At 37.0% G+C, this 16,636-nt stretch overlaps 1 protein-coding gene across 10 annotated transcripts in view; it reads right to left on the bottom strand.

The window, feature by feature from the left end:
• LOC147158081 (sodium bicarbonate cotransporter 3-like) overlaps positions 1 to 16,636 on the bottom strand; it is a 90,949-nt gene that overhangs the window by 31,559 nt on the left and 42,754 nt on the right. For 5 of the 10 annotated variants that reach the window (XM_086062425.1, XM_086062427.1, XM_086062430.1 and 2 more), the window contains 13 exons: positions 15,170 to 15,303; positions 14,833 to 15,078; positions 13,059 to 13,164; positions 12,563 to 12,724; positions 12,091 to 12,204; positions 11,763 to 11,924; positions 9,950 to 10,201; positions 9,819 to 9,887; positions 9,570 to 9,743; positions 9,357 to 9,494; positions 7,545 to 7,645; positions 6,833 to 6,940; positions 294 to 3,836 (listed from right to left, as the gene is read on the bottom strand). In XM_086062425.1, coding sequence (XP_085918551.1) covers positions 3,755 to 3,836; positions 6,833 to 6,940; positions 7,545 to 7,645; positions 9,357 to 9,494; positions 9,570 to 9,743; positions 9,819 to 9,887; positions 9,950 to 10,201; positions 11,763 to 11,924; positions 12,091 to 12,204; positions 12,563 to 12,724; positions 13,059 to 13,164; positions 14,833 to 15,078; positions 15,170 to 15,303 — 1,848 coding nt within the window. In that variant the 3' untranslated portion in view covers positions 294 to 3,754. Of the gene's footprint in view, positions 1 to 293; positions 3,837 to 6,832; positions 6,941 to 7,544; positions 7,646 to 9,356; positions 9,495 to 9,569; positions 9,744 to 9,818; positions 9,888 to 9,949; positions 10,202 to 11,762; positions 11,925 to 12,090; positions 12,205 to 12,562; positions 12,725 to 13,058; positions 13,165 to 14,832; positions 15,079 to 15,169; positions 15,304 to 16,636 lie in introns of those variants that run through there. The other 5 variants (XR_015091176.1, XR_015091177.1, XR_015091178.1 and 2 more) reach the window with 2 other exon arrangements.

Here is a 16,636-nt window from a genome sequence, read left to right as displayed (position 1 = left end):
GTGCCAATGTCGAGTAAACATTTGCTAAAAACTAACTAAACTAAAAAACTCAACGGGGTATTGACTTGCACATACATACGCATGCAAAATACTTTTTTTTCCTAAAATATTATGCCAGTCTACTCAGCTCAAAGCTTCTACATTTTAAGCTAGAAATCAAATCATAAAGCGTCACAATCAGTTGACATTGAGAAAATTATGCGAGACAATTTTAATCACACGGAATATCGAGGGTGTGTGTGGGATCACAATAAGATTGATATACTGAATGAAGAGAGAAACATAAGTATATATATATTTATTACGTTTATTGCTTTCCACCTTGACATACATAAGTCATCATTCTTGCTAACAACAAGATACAGTTCATTTTACTTGAACACATCTCTGCTTTGTTTCTGTATGCTGGAATTTTTGTTGTTGGCTTGTACAACAAGTTGAGATTCTACAGGGTCTGTTTTGTATCAAATGACTCCAGTGGGCAGTGTTCGCTTCCAGTTTCAAACATGTGGCAGGACCCCAAAGGTGGCAAATCTAGGTCCAGAAAGTAAAGACCGTGCCACAGTCTGGCTTTTGCCCCTGTTGCTAGCTAGCTGGCTAGCTCCCTAGCAGGTAAAGGAGCACCAATGGAGATAGCTAGCTAGCACGTGGGGCTAAATGCCACAGTTTGGCTTTCGCCCCTGATGCTCGCTAGCTAGCTAGCTAGCTCCCTAGCAGGTAAACGAGCGCCAATGGAGCTAGCTAACTAGCACTTGGGGCTAAAGCCAAACTGGCAGGGTTTCTACTTTCTGGACCTGGATTTGCCACCTCTGCAAGACCCAACATAATTCATTTTGTCGACAGTCAAGACCCACCACACATCACTTATTCCATCTGTTGCGAGCAAACATTCAAGATGTGACAAGACAACGCACGCACGTACAAACATAATTCAGTTTGACGATATGGAAGATAATCTGAGTCCACAACTGCAATCTGTAGCTCGACTCTTGACAACTTGAATACAGACATGGCCGAACTACTAACCAGTTAATAAATAGTGCACTGGTCCACTCTAAACGGACGTGTCGTCGTCTTTGGCATTCATTTTGTGTATGCCGTCGCGTGGATATGTGTACATGTATTTGCTCGGAACACTTAATTCAGAAGTACAACACTTGCACATAAAGATCTTTGACAAGGCACATAGTCACTACAGCTACACACAGATAGAGCGACAATTATTCCTTACCTGGATATTAGCTAGTGTCATGGATCCATACATATCATGGAACATTTATTGCTAAAACAAGACTGCACTTAGCCAAAATTAGAACAGCTTTGTAGAATAATATAAATGTCACATTTACAGTATAAATATTTGCTTTGCATAAAATGTCACTAAAATACCATTTTTGTCCACCACACACACACACACACACAATTAAGTAATACAGACAGTATAAAAATAGGTGCAACTAACTGGGGTCATTTTGATTCTTTTTACTCTCTACAACAATAAAATTTGGCTGGTGATGTTTTTGTGTGTGTGTGTGTGTGTGTGTGTGAGAATGTGTGCGTTGTCAGCATCAAAACACAGTGGCAACTGCCACAAAGTACAGTGGAACACGTACAATATAGCAAATAAAATCACATTTGTGATTGGGAACTTCCATTACTTGCTGAAACTCAGTCCTATCTAATATAAAAGTTGTGCTTGGGCGCCATCTTGTGGCATCTTGGTGCCAAGGGAATTCGTTTAGCGCTGCGCCGCCATTTTGTGGTATCTACAGGTAATTATAAAGCTTTTCGGGGATGCTTGGTCCCTATCCCGCTCGGAAAAGAAATACCAGCTTCAACGAGGTCTGTCAAAGACAAAAAATGCCCAAAGGGCATGACGATGTCGACCACCCTCACCATAGACAAATCCATTTATTGTATTAGTCAATTAAAAAAATAAAAATATTTAACACCATTTAAAAGCAGTGCAAGGAGGGAATAAAGCCAAAATTAATTATACAAGATTCCACTCCATACTAAAAGGGTCATTAAAAAAAATAATAATAATCTAAATAGACAGTAAAATATATCAAAACAAGAGAACAAAATAATTTGAATTATTTATTATTTATAGTATTATTTTTATTATTATTATTTTATTTATTTATTTATTTAAAGCGGCTCATTGCAGAAATTTAAATATGGAATCGCTACTGCCACACGTGGCCGAAAATTAAACTGCACACTTCCTTCTTCACGTACACATTGTGCGTATGACGTCACGTCCGCAGACAGAGGACAAGAAATTCGAACCTGAATCCAGTCTAAAAACTGGCTTGCAGGAGTACCCATTGTGAGCAGTGCTAATCTAATAGAAAATGTTTGAGTCATAAATGGTCACATAAAAAAAGGCTATTTGTAAATATATTTTGGGGAAAATCGCTACATAAAGCAACTTTAAAGTATGTAAACACTGAGAGCAGGTCTAATTTTTGTCAGTTAAGGTTCGCTATCCACACATTCTACACTACTCTGTCTGTAGTAACAGTGTCGCAGTTGAGCCTACTGACAGGTGTGCGAACAATGTGCTTCTGTTTACTATTTAGGAAGACAGACTTCTTTTCGTTACCTCAATGCAATGTTTTATGTTAGTCTCCCATTTTTGGGACAGCGAGAGTGAGAAGGGACACCAAGGAATAATTTAATAAGTTTAAAGCGTGTGCCGACATAAAAACAGTAAGGTTCCACTGTACTTAGGCAGATCCTTATTATTACTACTATTATTATTATTATTAAAACCAAGGGACAGAGGGATGTCAACTACCATTGAGCTGTGATGCTAACCGTACGAGTAAACATTCATAAATAATAATCACTAGTTAAAACTGCTGTGGTAGTGATTACTGATTATAGAAATTTTGTGACCACCATCAGAAATCTTTACAAGAATCCTGAGAAATGTAATTGTAATTTCAGTAAAACAAATTGTAGGGAGAAGATGCAACATTTAATAATAATAACAATAATAATAATTCATATTGGGTAAGAAATTATGCTGGCAAAGTGCTTACTGTACAGTACAGACTTCATATGGCCTTTGAAGTAATTTTTACATAACATTACAAATTAGAAGCTCACAGTAGATATACCTGCGTTCATATTTAACCTACATAGACATTTCGGACGACAACGATGAATGAAATTTAAGCAGCACTGTTCTCTTACAAAAGAAAACCCCTACAAGATGATTGCTTGACCTGCGATGATGTAATACTACGTGTTGAGTTATGGATCATTATTTCCTGTGTTGGTTTTTGGACACATCAGTTATGAGACTATCCACTTTCATGGATATTTCCTGAATGGCCTTCACTGAATAGCGCTGGTGTGGTCTTCATATGACCTTCAAACACTGTGCTGGGTGGCTCACTGTCAACGATTATATACACAGCATAGAGACGGACTAAAACAGTAATGATAATAAAAATGAAATTAAAACAATGACACTCAGTCAATGATCCCCACCAGTGAGGCCCATTCCTTTGGCATCAGAGGTGCAAATGGTAAAAAATAAAAATAAAAAATGAAGTCACAACACGGGGCAGAATATTGTCATCTAGAGTACATTATGGCACTTTGCCATGGCAACGTGGCGACCCGCACAGCCCAAGTGGAGCTCACCTGCTGTGCTGAAGAGAAGTTGGCAGGTTAAGCTGCATATACGGTATGTTGGTGCCCCTCAGCTGTGTTGTGTGTCATGTGGGAGGAGTTGTTATCACAAGAAGGTCTCAGTGGTGGAACTTTCTCCTGGTGTGTCCGGGCTGATGTCCACTCTAACGCACGCCGCCTTCTCCCGGCTGTTAACACGGAGGAAAAGTGGATAGATGAGACCGTTAAAAGCTTGGGAAAGAGGAGAAGGTGAACAAATACAGGACGTAAAATGAAGCCTTGTACATTTTAAGGGGGGATAAGCTTAAAAAAATCATGTACCTCATTACAGTCAAGTGGGACAGTCTCATTTTGAGCCTTGTGTCCCGTTCCCGGCAGCCAATTGTTTTGTCTCACTTTTATATGCAGGTCCCATCCCTGCGGTCTTGTTTAAAATGTTTGGGGGGTCCAGTCAGATGTATTTTTTTTATGCTAGAGCACACAGAAGGCTTTGATACAGTTTCTGACATGAAAAGGTCGCTTAAAGCAATGGTTGTTATTATTTAAAAAAAACGACCAGCAGGTGGCAGCAGAGTATAAGAGATCAGCCAGGGCTATATTGCAACAAACTCTTTTTCCCCAGTGTTTTCAACAGGTTTGTGAACAATGATGAAACTTAGCTATCTTCTAATACAGATTTGCTGCAAAACGTAAACAGATACAAATATACCTTCTTTCCTGATGAAAGAAGATACTCTAATCTTTCTTTTGGCAGGTTTCATGTTTTTATAACAATAGAACAGAATATTCTGTGGACCTTGCAAAATCAGTCAAAATCCAGTACAACAGCCAGGAGCAAAGGTGGTTGCTTCAGTGAAAATGGCTGGGCGTGAATGAGTTAAAAAGGAATTCAAATTCCTTCCTATTTACCTTCACATTTGCATCATACCAGAACTTTCTGGGGGCACGTTTCCAATGTTACAATGTGGGACCGGACAGAGCATAAAAGGTTGAATCAAGTACATTGCTTGTTTAGCTCTGTTGAACTGTCAACCAAGATAGCATTTAGCATTAGCTAAAACAACAACACAACCACCAGTCAACAGATTGACTAGCAATTAAATTTGTTATAAATACTTCCTGGTGAGAATTTATTGTATGTATGATTTTCAGCGAAAAAGTGTCCCGTTTTTTTATTTAGAACATCTGGTCACCCTACTCTACTCGATAGATCAGGGGTCTTCAACCTGGAGCTCTGGAGCCACATGTGGCTCTTTAGTCCCTCTCCTGTGGATCCCTGTGGATCTCTTAAAAATAAATAAATAAATAAAATACAAATAAAAAAAAGAGTTGAAATTAATATTTTTTAACATGTCTATTTTGAGTTTTTAGATAAAATATTCTTTAAATGAAATAATTATTAAATAAAAAATGAATAAATTAATATTCAGTCCAAATTTTTAAGTTTAAGTAAGGTACATGAAAGTTTTAAAAATTGCCTAAAAATGTCCAAAAAGTGACCACATAATGTCCAAAAAAAAGAAGAGGAAAAGCAGAAAATGACCATAAAATGTCCATGAAATTGCCATATAATGTTGGACAATTGAATAAAAAAAGGCAGAAAAGAAAATGTTCAAAAAGTAACCATAAAATATCAAAAAACAAAAGAAAGGCAGAAAATTACCTTAAAATGTTTTTGGTATTGGCAGAAAAAAAGTCCGAAAGTAGATACAAAAAAAAAGGCAAAACCTGAAAATTACCCTAAAATGTCCACAAAATTGCCAACAATATCAGCAAATTGATAGCACAAAAGGCAGAAAAACATGTAAAATAAAAATTAAAAAGAAGCCATAAAAATGTCCCAAAAGGGATGTCATAACTACAGTAAATTTTGGGATAAAAACAATTCTAAATTCCCCAAAACATTTCTTGACAATAATATGCTCTATGCAGCCCCACTAGTCTAAATACTGCATTTGGTTAATATTGCGTTAGCGGAATATGACTTAAGCAGCAAAATACCAGTCATTTGATCATTCATATCCATGCAGACTTTTTTTTTTCTTTTTTTTTTTAAATGCCTGAATGTTGTTGTGTTTTTTCTCTCCCTGTTTATAATTTTAATTTTGTGATTTATGTATTGGATTGACCGGTATTTGTATTCTTCTTCTACGTTCAATAAATAATATTTATTTATTTATTTATAATGATTAAATATAATTTTTTTAAACTAAAAAAAAAAAAAGGCCTGCCCCAGATGGATAAAAACGGCTGGATTTTGCTGCATAACTCATATTCCACAAATGTAATATTAATCAGAATGTGATGTTTAGACTAGTGAGTTCACATAACATTATTGACAAGAAATGTTTAACGTTTACTTCCTCTGTAAGGTTTTATCATGGACAGGTTTTATTATGGAGACAGTTTTACCCTGGTAACGATGAATAATAATTTGATGAGGGGAAAGATTTGCAATCTGAATACAGGAGACAAAGACAAGTCATGTCTCTAATACTCTCCACACAAAATTTAATGTTTTAACAGTAAGTTTCTTTCTTTAAACCATTTTACGCCTTTCATCCCATTGAACCTAGCAACATGTCAACTCCCTTTTGGCATAAGAATGCGGACATAAGAAGCACATAAGTCAACTCAACCAAAAATGATAATTAGCTCTCTAGCGCCATCTGGTTTATTATGGCTTTTATGACTCTAAAGTAATTTTGTAGTTGATGCCCCAGTGAAGGGATAAATTGGGTAATCGCGGGAAATGCATCAGGTGTACAGTGCAACAAAAAACATGAAAAACTATGTTTTATAATGGGAGTCAATGGACCAAAATTTGGACGATTTTTACTCATGTGAACCATAACAATTTGTTTCCCACATATAATGACAATAATCATTTTGACATTTTGGACGGTGCCATTTTGAACAATTGGGTACAATTTCAGCTCACTCAGTGATTTTCTTCATATGCTTTATATTTGATAATAATATTAATAAAAAGCAAAAAGCCAAAAATTGGACACTTTCCTTATGAGGGTAAAGTTTCAAGTTCCTGAAAAATGTCTCCCCCTTGTGGGATAGCATGCGACTCACTTCACTTCTCGAAAAACGAGTTGGACTATCCTAAGACTATCAGCGCGAAGATAATTGGGAACAAGAGCTATATTAGAACTTCAGGTCTTTGCATAGCTACCTTCCACTGTGTTGGCCATGTGAGTCGCCGCTCAAGTTCACTGCTCTCCATGCTGCACTTTTGGCCATTTCATCAGAGATATTTATAACCATGGGATCAGACTCAGAACTACATGCCAAAATGCAAAGACACAAACACAAATACAGAGAAGACAAGCAGGCAGACATTGAATCAACAGGAGTAAAACACAAACATGCACATACAGTAAATCAGAGTGACACAAAGACAAAGCACAGCAAAAGCCATGTTAGGTTTTCATGGATGAACATTGGAGTAGCGTTAGTCGAATATAGACACATGGTTAGTTAGATTTTTTTTAAACATAAAAAACGAGTCTGTTTTCTAAAGTCTGTGTACTTATGACAGTTTATGTCATGCGCTAACTGTCTCTTGAGTATCAGTGTGAAATGTTAGGATGCAGTAAAGTGCATCTAATGTTTTCCAGACACACTCTCTTGCTACCTCTTCTTCCTGTGCGAGGCTGTGGTCTGCGACTACTCCTATTCTGTATGATCTGTTCAAGATGGACATACAGTAAGAACGTTCTGACCTCTTTTTTGCTCATTTCACCCCTAAAAGTACATCTTTTTGTCACTGTTTACCTTCTATGCCACAAGACATTTTAGAAATAATAATGAAGGAGGCTGAATACAAAAAAGGAACATAGTTTTCATTATAATTAAGCACATTTTATAAGAGGGTTGCGACTCACCTTCCTGAGAGGGTCTTTTCTGGGATGTTGAGCAGGTTGGAGGCCTCGTAGCTGACCTGCAGTCCCAGTTCGTCTTTGTTCTGTAATCGAGACTCTGCTTCCTGAAACAAAAAGTATCAGAGGATGAGTGAGATTGCTATTGCGTATTAGGGACACGTATAAATATATATATAGTTTTAGAGTGTGGGGGCAATATTCAGAGAAAAAAGCTTGCGAAATAAAGTCACACATTTTCGAGAAAATAAATAAATAAATATATTACTTTATAATGTGGCGAATTTGAGAGTTTATAAAGTGGCAAATTTGGGACTATAAACTGGCAGATTTGCAAGGAAAACAACTCAGAAACTTACGAGAAATACACGTAGCGTACTACTCGGATGTTTGTGCCAATACTTTTCGGTCGAGTTTTCAAATAATGAGATAGTAATTGCTTTAGCAGAGAATAACCATATGTTAAGCATTCGCTCTTTGAAGCGCTAGGTACGGCCAGAGACAAAGACGCCTCGCTTAACGAAGTTCCACACCCTAAGGATCAAGCATTTAAGTTAATTTGTTAAAATATATACGCATTCACTTGTACATTTATGTTTCCAGAATTATTGTTTACACATTCATACATTTTGGTATTGTTTGGTTTTCCGTCTTTCACTTGCATTTACCTAATGTATGCTAGCTTCTGATTGGTTAGTGTTAGTCAGCTGATAGGGGATCAGGAAGTGTTGTCGCTCTTGCTGCCGTGTATGACGAATAAAGTTTAAATTAAGAATGAATCCGTCTCCATCCTTCCTTTTCATTTCATAAACGGTGTCCCATTAACCACCAACGAATCCTCACATTAGACTATTGACCATTTGCATCGACGTCACATGATTACGTGACTGCCCTATGACGGACGGCGGAAGGAAATGATTGTTGAATGGAAGTGGACGTGACCCGGAGCGACTTAGTGACTTAGCGACTGCTATTTTACAAATTAAAAGTTATTATTGCCCATAGAGCCATGGAATCTATAACTTCAACCGCAGGTCGCCTGTCAGTCGAAGTTGCACATTTAGTCGGGACTCATAGAGAGAGATATTTACTTTAGTTGGAAATCGCTAGTTTGAAAACAGCCCCTTACCTTCTGTTGCCTGCTGTTTTTACCAAGTTAATCAAATCGCCAACTTTGCCGGAATTCACAGCGCACGACCTATATCATTATGTAGTCATTGCATCGCAAAAAATGACCGCTGCAAATCCATGAATACTTTGCGGGCTGCCAGTCCTTTCTGTTGATTGTTGCTATCAATCGGCGTATTTTGTGTTCATTAGTAGGTATGCGGTAAAAAGCAAAATTTGGTTCACTCCTTTGTCTGTCTGTACAACCGACCGCACAGCAAGATATGACCATTTTATAAGATAATCGATTAGATAAAGGACTTTATGCTGTACGAGATTCAATGGTTACAATACAGGCAAGTGGCTCTTTTGCCGTCCAGCCGTTTCCCATGAGGGCTGTGACGTCACGTGCAAAAGGTCAATAGCTATGCTACGTGTATTTCTCTTAAGTTTCTGAAGGTTTTTTTCTCTCGCAAATTTGCCATTTCATAAAATCGCATCTCTGCAAGTGTTTTTCTTGAAAATTTGCCTCATTAAAAGTGGCAAATTTGCAAGTTTTTTCTGGAAGTATTATTCTGAGAATAAAGTGAGAATCCTGCAACCCTTTTTTTTTTATACAATTCAATTTATCCTTATTACTGTTACTGAATTACAATGACTTTTTTGTCTTCAAGAGAACATAGGGACAAATGTGAACAGAATGGTAAGTACCAGCTTTGCACGTGCTTTCTTTTTCTTGTCATCTTCTTTTTTCTTTTTGCTCTCTGGCATCAAGTCGTCAAGCCAGCTTAACTCTCTCTTACTGAAGAAGAAGTCGAGAAGCTTTCGGATAAAGACCAGTGCAAGAACCTGTAAAGAATAAAGAATGCTTGTATATCTGAAACTTAAACAGTATTTGTATTGAGTTAATTGTGACTTTACTACCATCATGGGGAAGACGACTGCTGCAGCAGAGGCCTTGATGACCCAGAGCAGTACCAGACAGGTGAGCTGTACCAAGGTGAAGATATGCACTTTCCACAATGGCACGTAGCGCAAGTAAATAAGATCAGGCTGGTGTTTCGCAGGCATGCCAAACAGCTTGATTCTGTCAAAGAACTGCAGAGGGAATAAAAGGAAGGAATCAGAAAAGCACTTGGAAAGTTTTCTGATTAGGCCAACTCCGAAACTTACTTGGATGCCTTTGAGAGACGAGACACCCATGTAGAGGAAGACCCCATACAGCACTGGCATTGGAATGAACTATAAAAAGTAGAAGTTATCTAACATTGCACAAAGATAATCGATGGTTCTTTTTGCCTCACCTTGAGTGCAGATGTCATGAAAACGGAACAACCCATGAGGACAAAGATCATGAATCCGGTGACCCGCTGCTCCCGGATGCCGAGAAACTTTGGCTGTTCTCCGGGAGCGGAGCAGCCGGATTCCACCTTGAGGCTGTTAACATGCGAAATGGAGAGCACAGTGGCCGCCACGAACCAGGGCAGGCCCATAATAGAGCACACGCCAAGCATTACTGACACCAGCAGCAAGTCCAAGTGGTAGCCACAGCCTTTCTGTAGGTTGGTCAAGGAGACAAATACAGGGGACATAAGAAAAAACAAATTCCGTATAACATGCAAGGCATTTATGCAAGGTTTATGGATAATTGATCTCTCGCTGCATTGCGGTTCACCTAACAGGGAATTTCCTGTTCCCTTATGTTGAAATTTGATGTTTTAAAAGTGTGTTCAATGTGATGGGAGGAGAATTTTAAGGCTTAAAAAACACATGTTAACTTTTTAACTTTTCATTCCATTATTATTCCATATATGCTTTACATTTTAAGCTTGCCTTTTTTTTCCATTAAAGACGATTACAATGTGCTTCAAAAGTTTATTTTAATAATTTTTAATGTGCTTAAAGTAGGTATGTTTGATAACACTTTTTTTCAGACCGATATCAGTACAAGTACTCAACTCTTAGTCGCCAATACCACTAGTACTAGTTTTTCTATTTTTCTCATTTCTACTTTCTAGTTCATGATCATAAAACAGCCAAAACATTGCGGCCGACTACTGATACCTTGAAATAGAGTTGGGTACCGGTACTCGTCCATCCTGAGTTTAAAGCATGTGTGAAGGGCATTTTAAGGCTTAACAGAAAAATTATATACTATATAAGGTGAATGATGGTCCCATTACTCCCATATATCACAGATTTTCACCTATTGCGGGTGGGTCTCGAACGTAACTTATCGCATTTCACTTAACTCAATTTTGATTGAAGCGCCCCATGCGTGTCTTAATTCAGTTTCTGTGAGCATATCCGCTTTGTATTTAACTATAACATTCCAAATGTTACCTTGAGTAAATACATTTGTGAGTAAATTGAGACGAGATCATTATTTCATTGCACAAATAACATACTGTATACTTTTGTGACATTTATTGGTGTTCTGCTTGATTTTTCCAATTTAAATATGTGCCTCGGCTCAATAAAGTTTGGTAAAACTGCTTTTTAGGGCCTGTCCAACCGGCAAGTGAGAAATTAAAAACCAAAGTTAACGCAGATTAGTGATAGGTGGCTATGCTAATAGCATATTACCACTAGTAGCAGTGTACTACTTTATATTTTACAGTAGCGTGGTTGTAACATCCCTGTTTTCAACATCAAAATGCTTTTCAGTAGTGGAGGTACAGAAGCTAAATTTTCCAAGGCAGTCCTATATGGAGGATCAAAGCTGACAAAAAAAAAAAAAATAGACAAAATAAATATAAGTGAAAATAAACTGATATAAAAAAACTATAATTCAAAAATGTAATCCCAAAAAATAAAAACAAATGAATTATATTTTTTATATCAGTTTTTATTTTCACTTTTACTCATTTATTTATTTTTTAATTTTGGCAGGTTTGGTGCTCCATAGTGCTAAACCCTAAATGCATCCCTTCCGTTTGACGTCATGTAGCTATCCTGCAGCTGATGCCCGCCCTAGACAGTGTATAAAAATGCACAAGTGCACAGCTGGAGACAATGGCATAAGTGTGTACATAAATCATGAATCCCGATGGTCCATGGTCCTCAAATCCTCACAAAACAGTTGTAGTTTCCAACTCTGCAAATCCTGGGACTGACCTTGAGCTTGTGCTCTTTGCGGTTAATGATGACAGCTGTGATCTGTTGATCCATAAAGATGAGTATTGTGCACAGCATGGCAGGAAGCGCTGCCACCAACAGCGTCCACCAGGGGTTCTCTCCTAATGGGTCCATCAGCCAACCCCTGTTCTTTGAAGTAGGCTGTGCAGGAAAGAGGCAGAAGTGTGCCAAATTTAGGTTGGACAGCCTGGAAAAGTGTTAAACTCCTACTCGGAAGAAGATCATTTGCATCATTGCTTACAGTGAGCAATCTCAGCATCAATGCATTAAAATCAACTTGTAAAAAAAAAGAAAAGAAGATGCCTACCTCAAACCGATCAGGGACGTTTAGCTTTGGGGAAGGGATGCCCATTAAGTAGTCCACCAAAACCATAATCATGATAGTTATAAACACAGCAAAGTCACTGATGGTGGATCGAACCTATCACAAAAATAACAATCATTATTAATTTGGAAATGTGTCTAACCTTGTTACAATTTGACTGGCAAGCTATATAATTCCCTACGGTGCTGTAAGAGCACACTTCCAATGATGTTTGGTGTTAAAAAAAAAGAAGCAATTCAACAAAGCCAACTTTAGCCTACACAGAACATCAAGTGAAGTTAAACTGGTAGTGGGTGGCAGCATGAAACATTTGTTCTTTGGGTCCATAGAATTCTCCTTGTATGGATTTGAAAAAGCGAAAACTGAGAATCAAATTTAGACAATTTTTACAACCACAATTTTAATATTAATATTGCTTTGAACTATAAAAAGACTGTGTGCGAATAAAACCAACCTTGGTGGGGAAGTATCGCTCTGTTTTGAACTGTTTGAGGAAAGAGGACAAGAAAAAGGTGGTGAAGAAGAGGATGACGGACCAGAAGAGAACATCTGGGATGTAGGGTCCATGGTTACCGCAGGCTGTGCCCACAAACTCCCCGTTGAGCATTTTACACATCTGGAGAAAACAAAGTACATTACTGTAAGTCTGTATAGTCATTGTAGTACTAAACAAAGTGCAATTTCTGTGAATGGGGAAAAGTTGATATAGTTGATCATTTGTTAAATTGTGCAAATACTGTAGGTAATGTGGAATCAGACAATATATATACCCTGGAACGTGTTAATTTTTCAAGCAAGTTTTGAAATTTAGAAATTTGAACGGTGTAAATCGGAAGTATTTATGGGAGTTGTTTCACAGCAAAAAAGTGTATAGAATAAAAATCACAATAACATATGTGGGAATGCTTGAGGACACTTAGACACTAGAGGTCACTGTGTGGCCACCTCACCGAAACATTGAGGCTACTCCAGGGTATGGAGTCTGGACTGTATTCTGTCTGGTTCAATTTTTGCAGGAGCTGAGCTGATGCATTAGCTGGTTGAGAGCACTGACACCTGGGGGCAAGAGAAGTTAAGAATAAAAAGAAAAGAAAAGATTATTATCAATTTTAAACTTCCTCTACAGCCATGGTTGTTTTAGTTTAATCTTTGTGAGAGGACTTTGATGGGAGCAGCTACAACTTTATTGAGCAAACAGGATATTTTCAAATAATATAAAAAATATATTTTTTTTTCCCTCAAAAGGGCTCAACACCTACCGGTGAAAATGTAATTCTTGCAAGCACAAAAAAGTTAGGTTTTGTTTTCATTTGTGTATTAGCATAGTCTGAGATAGTAGAGATGTAGCAAAAGGCCTTCATATAATTTCAATCGTTGGCCGCCTGCTATAAAATGATAGCGACAGCATGAGTATATTGACAGCTCCAGTAAACTTTTCCCAAACATCCCTAATAATATTTATAGTTAATTCTCAACTGTTTTTTGCCAAGAATTCTTTTTGTTGATATGCAGGCTACATTATTTCCACTGTGTTGGAGTGCCGCTCTATTTACTTTTAAGCCACTGAGGATAAACAATTGACAATAGCAAATGTGAAAAAGACAGAGTGAAGCTAAGAGGCAGAGTGTTGGTAAGTCTCTGTTATATGTAATGCGTGGAATTATGCTATAACATCTAGTGCAGAGGTCAGCAACCTTTACTGTCAAAAGAGCCATTTTAGGCCAAATAATTAAGCAAAAATGTTTGTGGAGCCACAAAACATTTGAACATTGTGATGAAGGAAACAGTGTGTTAGTGTTAGTCTAATGTACTGAACTAGAACTAGAGCTGCACCATAAGACAAAAATATACAGCATCCAATACTTTGGCATTAATTTTCTTCTACCTTTCATTTTTGTTATTATTTATTTAAAAAAATGTTAATACATGTTTAGACTTTTCTGCCCTCCTGTCAAATTTCTGACATTTAAGGCAAACTTATATACATATTATGGTCATTTTCTGCCTCTCTTTCTTCCTTTCTTTGACATTTTACGGCTATTTTATTTTAAACATTTTTTCTGCCTTTTTTGCTAGGATTTTTTTTACATTTATGGCAATTCTGTTGACATTTTATGCTAATTTTCGGAATTTCTTCTTTTGTTTTTGGACATTTTATAGTTTTTGAATGTTTTCATTTCTGCTTTTTTTTTATTTATTTTTATAAAACTTTGGGTGGGGGGCAATTTATGGTAATTTTCGGTTGCTTTTTGAACATTTTCTTTTCTGCCTTTTTATTCAATTCTCTGACATTTTGTTTGGCAATTTCGTGGACATTTTATGGTAAATTTCAGCTTTTTGGGCATTTTTAGCTAATTAAAAAACACTTTCTCATCTATTTCTGACAATTTAAAATTTGGGACTTTTTTGGGGAATATTTAATTGTTCTTTTTTTTTTATTAAAATCATTCATTCATGAAGAATAAGTTATCTAAAAAATACATATTCATTTCTACTAATTTTTTCAGAGATCTACAGGGAGCTGCAGGAGAGAGACTAAAGAGCCACACGTGGCTCCAGAGCCGCAGGTTGCAGACCTAGTGGATCCATTTTTGAAAGTACACATTTTTAAATAAGCACTACTTTAAACAGTAACGTTTGTGCCCTTAGAGCGCTAATACAACTTGATGTGTCCATGCCATAATTATAATATACTACATAAAAAATAAATACACAAATACTTACGAATATGATGTGAGGTTATCCAAGACGTTGTTGCTGTTGACAGGATAATATTCTCCGAGATGAAAGAGCTTCTCAAGAGCCTCGTAGATAAAGATGATGCAGATGAGTGCTGCAAACGCTTCCTCTGTGAAGCGGGTGATATAGCAAACCAATGAGCTAGCATCCGTTGCAACTAGGATCAGACATAGGAAAGCCGTCCAAAGACCAATGCTTGTTCGCAATGACAAGTAGGACAGTCCGTAATCGCTGAGGTGGAAGAGGGGGAAAAGAAAAGGGATGGTTACCGATATAGTCCCACATATATGTAAAACATCACTTGGAAAGGACTTCAACTTACGCGCAGAACTTAAAGAGGATCTTCTCAAACACTAAAACAGGTCCTGTGCTTCCAAGAATAGTTAGGGGTTGTCCGGCAAAGAGAGAATACGCTACTCCAGTCAAGGATGCGCCAAAAAGAGACTCTATGGCACTCTGCAGAGATAAAGAAGGAGTGAGTGATGAGAAAGAGAGAATGGGGGGTTGCGAAATAAAATATATAATAAAAGAACCTTGTCATAACAGAGTTTTGATTGAATTGAGAGTGTCAGAGTGTCTAGAGAAGCTGTCCAAATGTTTCCATCCTCTTGGCTTGTCACTTGTCATGTCTGTGCACTGTGCAGCACAGTTTACTTTGGGCTGCTGCACATCGAGTGACTGAACTGAATAGTGGAGCAAATTACATATCTCTTGGTGTTCTTATTGGGAAACATTTTGATGCTCCACAAAATGGAACAGTTTTTTTTTTTACTAAACCATAAACAATATAGCAAGTGTCAAGGAAGTACTGTAATAACACAAAATGAGGAAATGGACAAAAAAAAAAATACAAGGAGGGAGAGTGGATCAATCAGAATTTTGGCAGAAACACCCCACGGTGTCCACGCTTCTCTTTTTAGTCACAGGTAAATATGAATTTATAAATATTAGGGGTGTCAAAATTAGTGTGTTATTTTTTTTAACGCGCGATTAATGACCGCCCCTAAATTAAAAATTTGCAGTTTAATTTTTTTATAATAATGCAGGTATTTGTGGAGACTAGGGTCAAGTTGTATTTTACAATTTTAAAAATGTGTAGAATTTCACGAATTACTTCATGTTAAAGATTAAATATTTCTTAATGTGAAAAGAAAAATGCACTGAACTGTCACCAACGTCTTACAAATGCAATTATGCTATTTAGTGGCAGACAAATGACGTCAATAGAAATCTTTTTTTTTTTTTTACAGTACAGTATATCTTTTTTTATTTTCACTAAATTTTATAAATTATTATGAAATTACTGCATCAATGACTCAAAGGTGGAGCCATATTTCTATTAGTTTAACATTTTTATCACTTTTATGTTAACCAGAGGTCTCAATACAGGTCCAGAAAGTAAAAATCCTGCCACAGTTTGGCTTTAGCCTAAGGTGCTTGTGTTAGCTAGCTCCCTAGCTAGCTCCCATGGTGCTCGTTTATCTGTTAGCACAACGGGCTAAAGCCAAACTGTGGCAGGGTTTTTACTTTCTGAACCTGTATTGAGACCTCTGGTTAACATAAAAGATTTGCCACTTCTGATGTTAACAAGAGTATGAAAACTTTAAAAATATATATTTTATTGTACATTTTATTGTAAATTTAAAACAGATATAAAATTTTTGATTAATCGTGAGTTAAATATTTAAGTCATGCGATTAAATAAGATTTAAAAAAATCACCTGAAACCCCTAATAAACATAAAGCGGTTAAGAATTACTGTAAATGCTATAAAAGCTTTACTGGGTGA

The sequence above is a fragment of the Leptonotus elevatus genome, chromosome 19 (assembly GCF_054856555.1).
Source record: "Leptonotus elevatus isolate MCC_2025b chromosome 19, RoL_Lele_1.0, whole genome shotgun sequence".
Classification (NCBI taxonomy): Eukaryota; Metazoa; Chordata; class Actinopteri; order Syngnathiformes; family Syngnathidae; genus Leptonotus; species Leptonotus elevatus.
Note: the sequence above shows the minus strand (reverse complement) of the source record. Positions and strands in the feature narration are given on the sequence as shown.